This window comes from Nothobranchius furzeri, chromosome 18 (genome assembly GCF_043380555.1).
Source record: "Nothobranchius furzeri strain GRZ-AD chromosome 18, NfurGRZ-RIMD1, whole genome shotgun sequence".
In the NCBI taxonomy this organism is placed as follows: domain Eukaryota; kingdom Metazoa; phylum Chordata; class Actinopteri; order Cyprinodontiformes; family Nothobranchiidae; genus Nothobranchius; species Nothobranchius furzeri.
The window spans coordinates 23570518-23585417 of NC_091758.1; the positions used below are offsets into that span (position 1 = coordinate 23570518).

Sequence of the window (14900 nt, forward strand, 5' to 3'; positions counted from 1 at the left end):
TCTAGGCACCTTTTTTTCCCCTTGTGAGTTTGTCACATTTTTCAAAACTGTTAAATTTATTTTTACAGATGTTTTGTTTAAGTCCTGACTATTTCTATAATGTAAAACCCTGAATGTTTTATTTTTCAATGTTGCCCTTCGATTGTTTTAACTAGGTCGTTCTGACCCTGTGGGGACAAAGTTGTACCCCCCCCCCCCCCCCGCCCCCCACTGGATCATCTCTACTCGTGTTTCTACCTCCTCTAGTTCATCTTCTGCCAGTTCTATTTGTAAAAGAATTGAAAATAAAAAAGCACCCGAGGTAAAATGTATTTTTTTATTCAAAATGAAAATGTGAACACAAAACTGGTAAGCTGTTTATACCAAATATTTTCTAAAATGTGAGAATCTCCTCCGTTAACAGAAGGCTCAAAACGCTACATCTGTTTACAGCTCCATCAGAGCTCTGATATCATCGATGCGAGAAGTTTTCTTGTTTGTGCTAGGCAAGCCGAACGCCTTCTCCACCAGGTCTTGCTTCTTTCTTTGGATCTTTACCATGTTCTCCTCCACAGAGTTCTTCACGATGAACTGCAGCATCAGACAAGCTTTTTGTGTCAGTGACCGTACGGCAGAACAAATATATGTACAGTGGGATGCAAAGGTTTGGGCAGCCTTGTTAATCTTCATGATGTTCCGGTATAAACCGTTGGTTGTTACGATAAAACATATATCCTACAGCAGTGTTTCCTAACCCAGGTCCTCAGGGACCACCGTCCTACATGTTCTCCATGTCGCCCTTTCAAACTCCAGCGTGTCTCTGCTGCCACACACCTGACTTAAATGAATGAGTGACTAACAGGCAGGTGCAGCACTTGATGTCCTCCTGAGGAGCCAATGTAAATCAGGTGTGCTGAAGCAGAGACATTGAAAACATGCAGGACAGTGGTCCCTGACTACCAGGCTTGGGAAACACTGTCCTATAAGACCCTGCTAATCATGTTCATGTTCTGGTCCTGTTCCAAACTGAACACACTGGGGAAAAATATTTGACCCACTTGGTCTAGCCTATAATCAGACCATACTTCCTGATTCACTTATCAGCAACTTTTGGCATCTCTTCCATTCCAAACATCTCTTAAGACACTGAGACATGCTATAGCTTTCACCACTTTGCTGCCTCGGATATTAATCCTGCTCAGATGGAGGTTAGACCGACCACCCTCTTACGGTCAATGGCTGAAGGAAGTCTTACACAATCTGAAGCTTGTGAAGTTCAGGTTTTCCATTAATGGTTCTTTCAATGATTTTGGTAGAATCCAAGACCCTCTCTTGTGCCTGATCTGTACTCTGAAAGTGCCGTCTGACTCGGAGGTGACCTTAACATTTGCCTTTGTATGTATCCCTATTATTTTGGTTCTCATTTTTGTGAAGATCAACTCGGATTAATCTGAACTATTATTAGAGCAATGACCAAAAATTGCTTCTTTAAAAAAATGGAAAGGCAAAATGTCATCTGGAGAACCTCTAGGCTTAACCTCTGCTATTAACTTACATAAATCATCGCGAATAAGTCGTTGAAAAGTCAGAACCACCGCTAACAGAAGCAGACAAATGAAAAACCAGCCCGAGGGCGCTTGGTAATGCAGCCCGCAAAGTGGAAACCTTAGAAAATGCGGCTTGAGGTATGCTAAAGTACATTTGGACAAGCCAGCTTCATTTTGGAATAAGGTGCTGTGGACTGATGAAACTAAAATTGAGTTATTTGGGCATAACAAGGGCTGTTATGCATGGAGGAAAAATAACAACTGTTGTGATTTGAAGTTGTATATTTATATACTGTAATTAGATAATTTAATTACCTGATTTTGTATATTTATACAAACTAAGTAATCAATCAGAAGAGGTTGTTTTTATCATCAGGGAGTTTACTTAAACACTTTGTATTGACTGAGAGACAAGAAGAGAGAGAGAGTTGGGATCGTTTAAGAATCTTTAATTTCTATAATTATAAATTCTTACAATCTACCAGGACTATCTCAATGATGGATGCATATGGATGTAGATGTTTAGTGTTGGTGTGTGTGTGTGTGTGTGTTTGTTCAGAATCTCTAGGCTGAGTAGCGAGTCTGGTTTGTTATGACTAGGCTACCACGAGGCTTCAGAAGCTGATGACATGAGCCGCCATTTGCCGTATTTACGTACCCAGGAAGAGTCTCCCGTGTTAGATCAGGAATTGCCAGGTCTCGGACCTTCAGCGATACTGGAGCTGGTTGAAACAGCGGTCACAGCACACAACGCCCGTCTGAAGGGTCGACTCAGGTAACATCGGCAGGCGTCAACAAGTTCACTCTTATTTTGAAGGACCGCCGTCTCGTTGGTATAAACGACGGAAAATCTCAAGCTTGACAGATTTCAGCTCAAAGTAGGAAGTCCATCTGGCCAGTCTGAACTTCTTAATGATGACGATGGAAATCCTTAGGAACTCGGATGTCCTGGAGCTGAGTTAATACGTAACTGCTGGAAGTGGAACGTAACGTGGAACTGAACTAAAATGGCGTTGCCTTCTTTTTATATCTCCCAGTTGTTTGAGAATCTTAGTAAACCGGATTGGACTACTTTCATAAACAAACCAGATTCTGCCCTACCACAGACGAAAGTTCCGATTGGTTGAAAACAATGTGTCATGCGTTTCCATGGTAATGCATATCAGTGTGTCTGGGCAGCCCTGTTTATTCATTTAAACACATAACTCATGACATCTTTATTTCACAGATCATTCACCTGATTATTAATGATCAACAAATGCTTTGATTAGCTTATCACAAATGAAGTACTTTGATTAACCCATGAAAAGCGTTCTTCTTCTGTTCTTCTGTCTCTTCTCCTGGAATGTAAACATACTGAACCAAGCGTCCGACCTTGGCGGTGTTACTGTGTGAAGGGGCAGCTGTTAAGGGCAGACCATCATACTTCCTAACGCTACACAGCATTCCAAAAAAAACACCTGCTACCTGCTACAGTAAAACATGGTGGTGGTTCCATCATGATGTGGGCTGTGTGGCCAGTGCAGGGACTGGGAATCTTGTAATCAGTGACAAAGCTGAAGCTGCGCTGGGTCTGGATCTTTCAACAAGACAACCTTAAGCACTGCTCAAAATCTACTAAGGCATTCATGCAGAGGAACAAGTAGAACGTTCTGGAACAATCATCTCAGCCCCCAAACCTGAACACTATTGAAAATCTGTGGTGTGAGTTAAAAAGAGCTGACCATGCTTAGAGAGCATTAAGCCTGAATGAACTAGAGATGTTTTGTAAAGACGAATGGTCCAAAATACCTTCAACCAGAATCCAAACTCTCGTGGGAAGCTATAGGAAGTGTTTAGAGGCTGTTATTTCTGCAAAAGGAGGATCTAATGAATTTTGAGTTCATTTCTCTTTTGTGGGGCCCAAATTTAAGCAGCTGCCTACTTTTGTTTAAACAATTAATGCACTCTTTCTGTAAATCCTATAAACTGTTTCACTTCTCAGTTATCACTGTGTGTCTCCTATATGACATATTTAACTGAATTTTTTATCGTAACAACCAACGATCTATAAAGGAAAATCATGAAGATAAACAAGGCTGCTCAAACTTTTACATCCCACTGTATATAGATGTGTGTGTTTCTGACCTTGGTGACAACAACTTTCCTGTTCTGGCCCAAACGGTGGCAGCGGTCGATGCACTGCTCTTCGGTAGCTGGGTTCCACGCCTAAAACAGACAAAATAACTGTTTGGTTCTCATTTACAACATTTCATCAGGATACAGGAAACCATAAATCCTAAAGGCAGTCATCCTTAATAATGTTATGGTAAATGTCATGTATTCGTATAGTGCCATCCTAGGGTTCTACAACCCCCCCCAAGGCACTTTACAATCAGTCATCCACCCATTCACACGCTGGTGTTGATGAGCTATGTAGCCACAGCTGCCCTGGAGCACACTGACAGAGGCGAGGCCTGCCATACACTAGCGCCACTGGTCCCTCCAAACACCACCTGCAGGCAAAGTGGGTTAAGTGTCTTGCCCTAAGGCACAACAGCAGCATTCTCTGGTGGTGTTGGGATCAAACCTGCAACATTCTGATCACTGGACACCCCCCTCTACCTCCTGAGCTACTGCTGTTCATACCAGCAGTTAAATGTTCGTGGAAAAGCAAACGTTGCTTTTACTTATAAAACAGCTCATCTCTGTTTATTTACTGCTTCTTCTGCTTTGTTGTTTTCATGTAAAAAAAAACATAAAAAATCTTTCTGCACATCCTGATGAACCGTGCAGCGCGTCTCCATGTAAATGCATTTGGTTCCTGCAGCGATGTGTGCAACTCACAGGGTCCATGAGGAAAACACGAGAGGCTGCAGTCAGGTTGAGCCCCACTCCTCCAGCTTTGAGTGACAGCAGCATGATGGTAGGACCACCTGCTGCAGAGCTCTGAAACTCCTCGATGACCTGAGTTCTCTTCTGCCGGCTCATAGAGCCGTCGAAACGCACAAAACGGAAACCATGTTGCCTGGAAGAGAAATCGAGTCACAAGAACAGCAATGACAAACCACAAAGCAGCTCCTGTGTGTGTGTGTGTGTGTGTGTGTGTTACCTGAGTGGAGTCTCCAGGATGGTGAGGAAGCGTGTAAACTGAGAGACAACCAGACATTTAATGTTGTTGTCTTCAGACTGCAGTCTGAGAAGATTCCCCATCAACGCTTGAATCTGAGGAAACAAACACATGTCCAAATAGGCTGTTTTGTTATTTGAATATTGTATTACCATAAATTACATAGAAAATACTTTTACTACTAATACTACTAATAAAACTTGCTGTTTGCCATATTATTAAATGTGCAACTGAGCATTTTGCACTACCACCAAAAGCTTCTTTTTTTTTTTTTACTTTGATCCTGGTGAAAGTAAAAAAGAAAGATCTATTGTGCACAGTTTGTTTACAAGAATGCAGAAAATTAAAATATGAATGCAAAGCTCTGACTCATCCAGATTTGTTTTGTGGTTCCTCTTCATATTCTCTAGTTTGTTATGCATCTTCAGCTCGTGCGGCGACTACCTTTGAGCTCGTCCTCCAACTCTCAGAGCTCACATTCTTCTCCTGCTCCATCCCCTCCGGTGGAAACTCCACCAGCTCACTGGTCTTGATCTCGCTTCGACAGAGAGGACATCGAGCCTTGTCCTTTTCGCAGAGCATAAAGACTTTTTAGGACAAAGACAGATCCATTTCTCCTGATGCTGAGGGCAGCAGAGATACCTGCTCGTTGCCGATGACTTGGGCGATGCAAGGCCGGCAGAAAACATGAGCGCAGTGTGTGATGACGGGCAGGACGAGAGAGTCCAAACACACGCAGCACTCCTCATCAGAGCCGCTGGCCAACACCAACCGCAGCTTTTCTATCAGACACTCCCGCAGCTCTGCAGGCGTCGCTGCTGGACCTAGATGTTGAACCCAAAGGTGGAGAGAGCTACTTCAGCTTTGTTTACACATCTGACATTCCACCACTGTGACAAACTTCTTCTTTTTTTTTTTTTACCTAAATCTGAGGATGTCTTTGGCAGCAGGTCACTGTGGCAACAGTACTGTCGAAGCCTCATCAGGATGGCGAGCACATCAGCATAATTCTTCAAAACGGACCCTTCAGCAACGTATCTACAAAACCCAGAATCTTCAGAACACTAAACGTGGCTGCATCAACAGCACCGGTCCCGTTTAATGTCAACACAGTTGCGTTTCTGGATGTTTCCATTCTCAGACATGCTCTCACACATCTGTTACCTGCCGATGGTGCGCCTCCCCTCGTTGCGTGCCAGCTCATACTCCTCCCTTTCCTGCTGGCTGAGCTCCACTTGCTCCACAAACACCGTCTTCTCGGGCAGCGACACCACACGGCGTCCGTTTACCTCACTGTTCTTGGTTCGTCTCAGGGTGATACACTTGACCAGGTTCTGAAGGTTTCTGCAGAATTGCATGAAGCATTCATCATAAAGGTGTGTGAGAAACATAACACTGGAGAACAGAACACATTCATGAACAATAAAGACAGATGAGCAAATGTGTCCCTCAGGCTGAGTCTGTCACGGTAAATGACTCCATTTAGTGGTGTTTTTGACACACTGCAGCAGTATAGCTCACTTCAGGCCGTCTCTGTCTCCTTGCAAAACGGGTCTCTGGATCACTCTGTTCCACCACTCTCTCGCATCAAAGGGCTTCAGGCGCAGGAAAGCCAGCAGCATCCACAGGTCCTTCACGCTGTTCTGGATGGGCGTACCTGAAAGTCCCACACATGGAAGCTTGTTTATCTCCTTTCAAACTGTCTGAATGAATTTTATCATTTAAGGTGTACAACGACCAATCTGTAATCACACAACCACCCCTGACCCGAAAGAATCCAACGCCTCTGAGCTTTGAGCTCCAACACGGCTTTACTCATCTGTGCGTTTGGGTTTCTAACGACGTGTCCCTCATCAAGCACCACCCTGAGCCAGCTGATCTCATTGAGGGGGCCCTTGTTCTGAAAAGATTAGATAATCCTTTAATAGTCCCACAGAAAATGGAAAAATAAATGACTGTTGCATTTTGTTTCGGCTAGTAAACTCAGTGCTCCTGAACCCATCTGCACTCACCGCAAAGTCAGTGGAGAGGACGTTGTAGGTGGTGATCACCACGTCCTGAGAGGACAGAAACTTTTTGTTCCTGTTGCGATCTGGACCGTAATACAGATAGATATTTAGCTTCACGTCGGGGTTCATGTGCTGCTTGAACTGGTCCTGCAAACGAAGGAGCAGCAGGTATGACACACTTAAGGTGGAGCGGGAAAACAAAGAGATGTATGTATTTTTGAGCAAGACACAACAACTGAGATCCTACCAGCCAATTGCTGAGCACCGAGAGAGGACAGATGATGAGAGTTGTTCTAGCTGATAAGTCATCGTCTGTGTTTACAGTCACTGATGATTCAACACCTGCACACATAAAGGTAAACGGATATAGCAACTATGAACTCACGCTAACAAACCTTAAGTATCTGACCCAGAAAGCATATTTCTGGGTTGATCTTACTCTGTTCGGGATTAGTCTTCACAGCAGTTTTCTTCTTCTTTGCTCCTACAGCTGGTGTTGATCCGCTCAGCGCTGCAGCAAAGTCCAGATCCTCAAACAAAACTGGGTCCTCTGTGCACAAAATGGGGTAAAAAAGGCATTTAATCCAAGTGATTATGGATTTGGATGAGTGTTTAAAAGAGGGGAGTTGCACCTTTTCTGGGTTTCCTCTTAGTTGGATTCTTCTTCTTTTTGCTCTTACCTAAAAGTAGGAAAAATGTGGCATAAAAAGACACAAAAATGGAGGAATAAAAGCACAAAGTGTCGAGATACTTAAACAAAAAGTGATACAATGAAGAAAATGGATCCTTACCTTTCTGTGGTTCATCTTCTACCACCACCACATCTTCTGCATCAATGTCAATCACTTCTGTTGTCATACTGATCCACACAAACATAAAAACTCATAATTATTGTTAAGATAAATAAAATGACACAAAGTGGATGAATATGCTTACAGGTCTGAGCTCCGTGAAGCCCCAGGATTAGAATCAGCTCTGCTGCTCTCTGTAACAACATCATCACTTTTGCATGTTTACGCTTTATCTTTAAAGAAAAGGAGCATAAATCAGATGTTTGGAAGGAAAAGCAGATCATTTACCTTCAAGTTTGGAGATTTGTGCAGGTTTACTTTTAGCTTTGCAAGGTGATAATTGCTCCTCCTGTAGACAGACATTTATTTAAATCGCTACTAATCACTCATGCAGGAAAAAAAGATGGCTGCTTACACATTTCTCCACAGGCAGCGGTTTTCCCTTGTGGAAGTTGGTGAGGATCAAAGCGATTGTTGTCAACGTTTTACCCTGAAAAGCACGTTTTCTTATGAATAAAAAAAATTCCTAATAAATAAAAGTTGTGTATCGTGTGTAACGCACCAGTCCCATATCGTCGGCCAGAATGCCCCCCCGAACCCTCCCCGGTGGTTCTTTAGCAGAGAAGCAGGTGAGGCTGTTGTAGTACAGCTCGCCTCTCTTCTCCCAGCACGGCGGCAGCGCGTCTTTGTTTTCCCGAGCGCACATCCAGGACAGAGCTTGTTTCTGATGAGGCAGGAGGGCGGTGGCCACAGACTGAAGGGAAAAAAGAAGAAGAATTTTTGTAAAAAAAAACAAAAAGGTGTAGTATAATTAAGAGAATTCATCAAATAAGATCATATTTACCTCAACTGCTTCTTTCTCTCCATCTTTACTCTCCATCAAACCGTCAAACAAGTTATCAAACGCGTTCTTAAGCTGGAGGATAAAAACAAATGGAAAATGTTTAAGAATTTTCAGAATCAAATTAATTCAAGTATAAACAATATTATCTGTATCTCTGGAAGAAACTGGCTCAGATTTAATGACCTCCTCTGCTGTCAGTGGGACGGTCACACCCTTCTTGTATGAGGAGGCCGAGGTGCCATACAAAGCCAGGCTTCCACCTGAAAACAAACAAAAGTGAGTGATAATAAAGGTGTTGATTAAAAAGATGCAATGAAAGAAAATGGGAGCTCACCGGTTGGCGAGCCTGGATTAAGTTTATACCCTCGACTCGCCATGTGCTTCATTACAGTGTTCCTGTCCTCTTCCTTCCCCCAGAATGACAGCATAACTGGCATAGAGAAGGGGTTGTTCACACCTGTGTGCACCACCCTAGCAATGAGTGTTTCATAGTTACTGGTTTTCATGTGGGATCCTTTAAGAAATCTTATTCTGAAGTAATCAGAGCTCACCCTTCGACTTTAGCCAAGCTTCTGTCCATCATATAGGCCATAGCTGCAGCCAGCTCCTTTTTGATGTGTCCAACCTGGTTTCCATAGATGTTTGTGACCTTCACCGCGTTACTGTCATACGGATTCTGAGGCTCCCGCACTAAACCCACCATCTCTCCTCGGTTCACCTGCCCAGAGCAGAGCAGATCGGTTAATGAGGGTCTCTGAACATTTTACCAAATGTCTCGAGATGTTATCACAAAGTCACTAAACTATAACTAATAACCACTAAAAATGTCCCACTTTTCATTGTTTCAATAGAGAAAATTCATCAGGACAGAAGTTCAGCTGTTTATTTGGTTGAGATCAAAACACCAAAAGGACTTTCATGGAACTGACAGCTCCAGTCTTTCAAGAGACACCTGGCTGCAGCTCAGACTTCAGGGGAAGCAAACATGATGAAACCAGATCACGATGCAACACGATGCAACACAGGGACAGTGAGTTTGAGGAATTTGCAGCACTTGTGAACTACATCTAGGAGGTCTGCCAAAGGAGAAGACATGTGTCATCTTGGATTCTTATTTAAGAATCTCCTCAGACCACCTGATGATCCAGCTGATCCTCTCACACAGGCAGAAGCTGGAGCTCAGCAAGCCGACAGTGAAGACTGCTGCATCCTGAGTCCTCACTTATCAACCGTACTTACGCACCGATCTGTACACATGTCATGCGTAGCAACTAATTTACGCATTGTGTGGTATTCATCATTTTGTACGTGTGCGTGAAAATGTTTCTACATAGAACAAAATCTCAGACCGTGTGTACAAACAGCATCTAGTGCTAGAACTGGGAAACCGTCCACACGTGTTCCTCATCCACAAACTATTTTAAGCAGTAATTATTTCAGTGGAAAAAGAGCATTGTCACATAACTGATGCCAAAACATTTAAAAGACATCTGTGACCGACGGAAACCCGACATTGTAAAAGGGCTGATCTTGTGTTATCAGAGGATTTGGCAGAACGTCCACTCTGGAGGGAACACATCCTCCATGAGCGCACTGATCTATGATCTATGCTTTTAATTTGGGACCCTGTGTGGAGCGACAGACAAACCGCGCAAATCCGATTCCAGCCCATACTCTATTTTACAACTACGAAAACCCTCCAGAACCTTCTCTGCTCCCCAATCGTGCACTTGTTGCCAAGATAACCAAACTGAATGACAGACAGCTCAGAAGAGGCTGCAGTGTCAGACATTTCCAAATAAAATTAACTACAAACAGAATGACTTCTTAAATGTAAATGACAATTAGTTACGCTATGATTTATCATATTCAATTGATGTGGAACCATTTTCATTTATTCCTGACAGACCTCTCCTCTGCGTTTACAACCTCTGCCACCTGTTTGGTTCTCTCGCACTTCAGCAGCCGGTGCCTCGATCTCGCTGTCAGTCAAGCTTTTTTTCCAGGAGGAATGCAGGGATTCCCCTCACATGCTGAGGACGTAGTGTGACCAAATATGGTGAATTGAGTGTGTTTCTGTATGTAAATGACAGTGAAAGGACACGAGCATCTGGATATCACAGGTGGGATTTATTAACAGCTGATTATGGAGGAACATGCACACGAATGGTCACTGCATGTCTCATAAATCAGGATTTTGCTCGTTCGCACCACCACCCTAAATTTCGTTCGTAGGAAGGAATATAGTATTATTTCTGCGAACATTTGACGACAAGGCCTCAGGTTCACATCAGAGTTCAAGCAGCTCAACAGACTGAGGAGACGTTCAAGAGTGGGGGGATGATGACTTGTAGAGTCAGGCTAAACCACTAACCATCGCCTCTGTCAGTGGGCCCAAGGGCAGCTGTGGCTACATCGTAGCTCATCACCATCAGTGTGAGAATGTGTGTGTGTGTGTGTGAATGAATGAATGAATGAATGAATGATACACTGTAGTGTAAAGCGCTTTGGAGTCCTTACTCTGAGAGGCGCTATTCAAGTGGTCAATTATCATTATCATTTACCATTCACAGCTAACGACTCTGGGGTCTCCCAGAGAGATCACCAACTACAAACACAAAGCAACAACAGACTAGCTAATGACATCATTATCTTCTACTGCCCTGTTCACATCCACCACCTAAACTTCTGTTCATCTCCAAGATCTTGGAAAAGGTTGTGGCTAAACAACTCACAGCTGCTCTTGATGAACATAACACCTATGATAGCTTCCAGTCAGGTTTTTGTAGAGCTCATTCTACTGAAAAAGCTCTTCTTAGGGTCTCGAATGACCTTCTGACTCACAGTGATGCAGGGGACTGTTCTGTTCTGGTCCTGCTGGACCTGACTGCAGCCTTTGACACTGTTGACTATCACCTGCTACTGGAGAGGCTGAGAGACTAGGTAGGCCTATCAGGAACTGCTCTGGAGTGGTTCTCCTCTTATCTTTCTGAGCGTTCCTTTTCTGTGGCCGTCTCCAACTTTAGGTCCTCCACCACCTCTCTTACCCATGGTGTCCCACAAGGTTATGTGCTGGGGCCTCTGCTCTTCCTCCTCTATCTGCTTCCTCTTCAGCACATCCTGAGCTCCTTCAAAGTAATCTCCTACCATCCTTATGCAGATGACATCCAACTGTACATCTCCTTTAAGCCCCATGAGACATCTCAGCTGCAGCTGTTACACACCTGCTTAGACTCTATCAAAACCTGGATGGCTGGGAGCTTTCTTCAGCTGAATGAAGATACGACTGAGATCCTCATCTGTGCCCCAGACAAGCTGGTTCCCAAAGTCAGAGACTCTCTTGGTCAGCTTGCTTCCCACACCAAACCTTCTGTCAGGAATCTTGCCGTGACCTTTGACCCAGCTCTCACCCTGGATCCTTATGTCAGTTCTCTTGTTCGCTCTTCCTTCTTCCATCTCAGGAACATTGCTAAGCTGAGTCCCATTCTGTCCCGCTCTGAACTTGAGACAGTTCTCCACACCTTCATCTCCTCACACTTAGACTACTGTAACTCTCTTTTCACGTGTCTGAGCAGAACCTCCCTGAACCGTCTAAAGGTGGTTCAGAACGCCTGTGCTCGGCTTCTGACCAAGTCCTCCAAACACACCCACATCACCCCGTTTCTCCTCCAGCTTCACTGGCTGCCAGTCAACTTCAGGGTTCATTTCAAGATCCTGGTTCTGGTCTATAGGGCCTTACATGGACAAGCACCATCTTAAGCCGGGCGTACACTGTGCGACTTTTTCACTCGTAGCACTCAGCTTCAGCTCAAACTGTACGACTTCCTCCCAGAGCAGATCTCACGAGTCATGCGCTCACACTGCACGACCCAGTTCTCGGACGCAATCTGACTGCTCACACTGTACGTCTGGTAGCAACACATCTGCCCTAAAAGTATGCTAAAAATAGCAGTTTTTACTCAGCACGTCAGACTTTTTGGTCTTGTTTTGCCTGTTGTCCTTCGGGAGTGCTGCAGGAGGACACACAGGGATTTATGGGGGTTGGATGAGGAAAACGAAATAAAGAAAGTAAATCTGTGTTTTGTGATCAGTTTAATTTGACATGAACACGACAAACACGCTTTCTTGACAATCTTTGTGAGTAAAAAAAAACGTGTAGAAATAAAAACAAACAACGTGTGTTATTAGGGAAATAGCGAGCGAGCGGTGTTGATGCAGGATTGCGCATGCGCCGTGAGCGGTTCTGATACATTTTGGGTCGCAGCTGCTCGCAGCGCCGCTTCAACAGTGCGATACCCTCACGAGGGACGAGCGAAATATTAAACACGCCAGAAGTCCATGCGACCTCACGACTGCTGATCGGTAGCTGGTCACGTGGTGTTAATCGCCTCTCGTAACCCCCTGTACACTACACGACGCTCGGCGCAAAACTCGTCCCGATCTCGTGGATTCTCGCACGACTGGAAAATCGGCTCAAAAAAGTGAAAAAGTCGCACAGTGTACACCCGGCTTTACATTGGTGACCTTCTTAGTCCCTACACCCCCAGCAGGTCCCTGAGGTCCAGTGATCGTGCAACGCACCAGGCTAAAGACCAAAGGTGTCAGATCATTTGCTGCTGTGGCCCCCAGACTCTGGACCTCTCTCCCTGAGCCTGAGATCAGTGGACTCAGTGGTCTCCTTTAAAATCAATCAATCAATCAAAGCTTTATTTATAAAGCGCCTTCCGCATCCCTGTCAGGAAGCCCAAGGCGCTGAACACTGTACAGTACAAAGTCAAATAAAGTGAATAAATCTGAAAATAAAAGCAATTCAAATTACAGATTACAAATTACAAAAAAATTTAAATAAATAAATAGCAGCTGAAGACTCACCTGTTCAAGCAGGCTTTTGTAAGACCTTTTTCACCACTCTCTCCTTATTCTGCTCTCCCCACCTATTCCGCCTTCCTCAGGATCCACTGATTTCCCTCTTTCCTTTTCACACTATCTCTTTCTTAACGTGTCTGAAACCTGAAAGTTCTCTTTCTTAACATTTTTTAATCACAATTGCCTATTTTTGCTCATTTTAATATATTTTTCAACATTTTCTAAATGCCTTTTTATATTTTTTTGTTTTTGTGAAGCGCCTCGCAATTTTTAACATGAGAGGCGCTATAGAAATGATATTTTCTTCTTCTTCTTTCTCATTATCCCATTCCACCCACAGACAGTCCCCTTTCAACTGCAGAGTACCAGATGGAGACACTCTCTTCACACCTCAGCAACAATGGCTCCGTTGTCTCCTCTCCCTGCAATCCTCTCTGAATCTAGTAAATATCAACAGGTGATTCAAGCAGCTGAACCCCTGCAGTGCAGCTGGAGAGGACTTTGTCCACCCTGAATCACTATGCTAATCAACTGTCTACAGTGGTCCTGCTTGAACTCCACGATCATCTCAGTCTTCCAAAATCCTGGACTCAAGAAATGTAGTAACCCCAGTAAATGTAGTAAGATGTTGCTGTACATTTGGTTCTGCATGCAGACCCAACAGTTCAATGGGTGATGAAATCACCATTGGTTTTTAGGAATTTAGCTCCATGTTTAGCACAGTGGCAGAAGATGAGCTTTTGTAGCTGGCGAAGACGGATCACCAAGGTCCTGACCAGCAGGAATCAGTGGGTGAGAAGGGGGGGGGGTTAATCTCCAACTTGTTTATAACTGAGTTTATAAACCAAAAGTTAGTCCAGAAATTCAACCTAAAATCACAGGGCTGGTACACAAACTCAAAATAATGAAAGCTCAGTAAATATTCATAGTAATAATTTAATTTCATAATAATCAGTATAGTGACTGATTGGTTACTCACCACCCCAGTGTAATATCTGAGCCCGACCACAGTCCCCTTCAGGTTCCCAAACAGCACGCATCCATCTGCATCTGGTTCCTCGGCTCTAGCAGCTCTGATGATCTGGGACAGAGTATCTGTCTGGGTCTCTGAGGGCTCTGAGAAGAGGTCCACATCATCGAACGGCCCCCAACCGAACCCCCACCGGCGAAAAGACATACCTGTGTCCATAAATTAAAATAAACACATCAATAACCGCCACTTTTATCATTTTGCCACGCAAAACAACCACTCTGGCAGGCCGAAGCACTGTTAGCTTAATCATCTGAGTTTAAATAAATCTACAGAAACAAGCAGCCTGCGCATGAAGAACAATAATCAAAATTTAACAATGTTTTTGTGACGCCCACAAAGTGTGGTCACATACCGCCAAGTTCTTGCTGCCAGCCCTGATGAGAGAAGTTCCGCGCGAGTGTTTTCGCTTATTTTCATCTGAGCCAATACCAGTCCAGTCCAGTAAATCTGCGACTTCCGTTTAAAATTTTCAAAATAAAATTGCTAGGTTAAGTAGTAGACATCTTTGAGATCTACTACTTTTGATTTTGACATCTGACATTTTTTTAACAAACAAAATTAATATTCAGTAAAAATTTGTTAAATAAATAATTTGGAAAAAAGCAACAAACCGTGCTTTGTTTCTAGTTTTCTAACATTTTGATCCCGAAAATCCTAAACGTTTTGCTTTTCGCAGCGTGCTGCGCAGAAGTGATGCGTAGAGCAGTGCTACGGAAGCCGTG

General features: G+C 43.8%; 1 protein-coding gene across 2 annotated transcripts; it reads right to left on the bottom strand.

The window, feature by feature from the left end:
* Nucleotides 1-302: 302 nt before the first annotated feature.
* Nucleotides 303-14640, bottom strand: hltf (helicase-like transcription factor). 2 transcript variants are annotated; one of them, XM_054742168.2, is made up of 25 exons: nt 14531-14640; nt 14125-14324; nt 8831-8997; nt 8614-8750; nt 8463-8539; nt 8280-8351; nt 7998-8189; nt 7851-7925; nt 7724-7784; nt 7581-7629; nt 7436-7503; nt 7277-7324; nt 7084-7194; nt 6892-6986; nt 6648-6791; nt 6451-6535; nt 6157-6292; nt 5800-5979; nt 5558-5673; nt 5278-5459; nt 5080-5202; nt 4618-4730; nt 4353-4533; nt 3654-3734; nt 303-570 (listed from the first exon to the last, which is right to left on the bottom strand). In XM_054742168.2, exons 2-25 carry the CDS (start codon nt 14320-14322, stop codon nt 427-429), a joined length of 2835 nt encoding a protein of 944 aa, XP_054598143.2. In that variant the 5' UTR covers nt 14323-14324; nt 14531-14640; the 3' UTR covers nt 303-426. The 2 variants fall into 2 exon arrangements, with proteins under 2 accessions (XP_054598143.2, XP_015825157.3); XM_015969671.3 differs by having other exon boundaries at nt 6403-6535.
* Nucleotides 14641-14900: the final 260 nt, after the last annotated feature.

Excerpts from the sequence above, each read along its gene's own strand:
- hltf (XM_015969671.3), bottom strand. The coding sequence starts at position 14,322 with ATGTCTTTTCGCCGGTGGGGGTTCGGTTGGGGGCCGTTCGATGATGTG. Across the intron at positions 6,293-6,402 it reads GAGGCGTTGGATTCTTTCGG|GTACGCCCATCCAGAACAGC; the intron begins GTCAGGGGTGGT and ends TGGGACTTTCAG. Across the intron at positions 5,203-5,277 it reads AAGTCATCGGCAACGAGCAG|GACAAGGCTCGATGTCCTCT; the intron begins GTATCTCTGCTG and ends CTCTGCGAAAAG.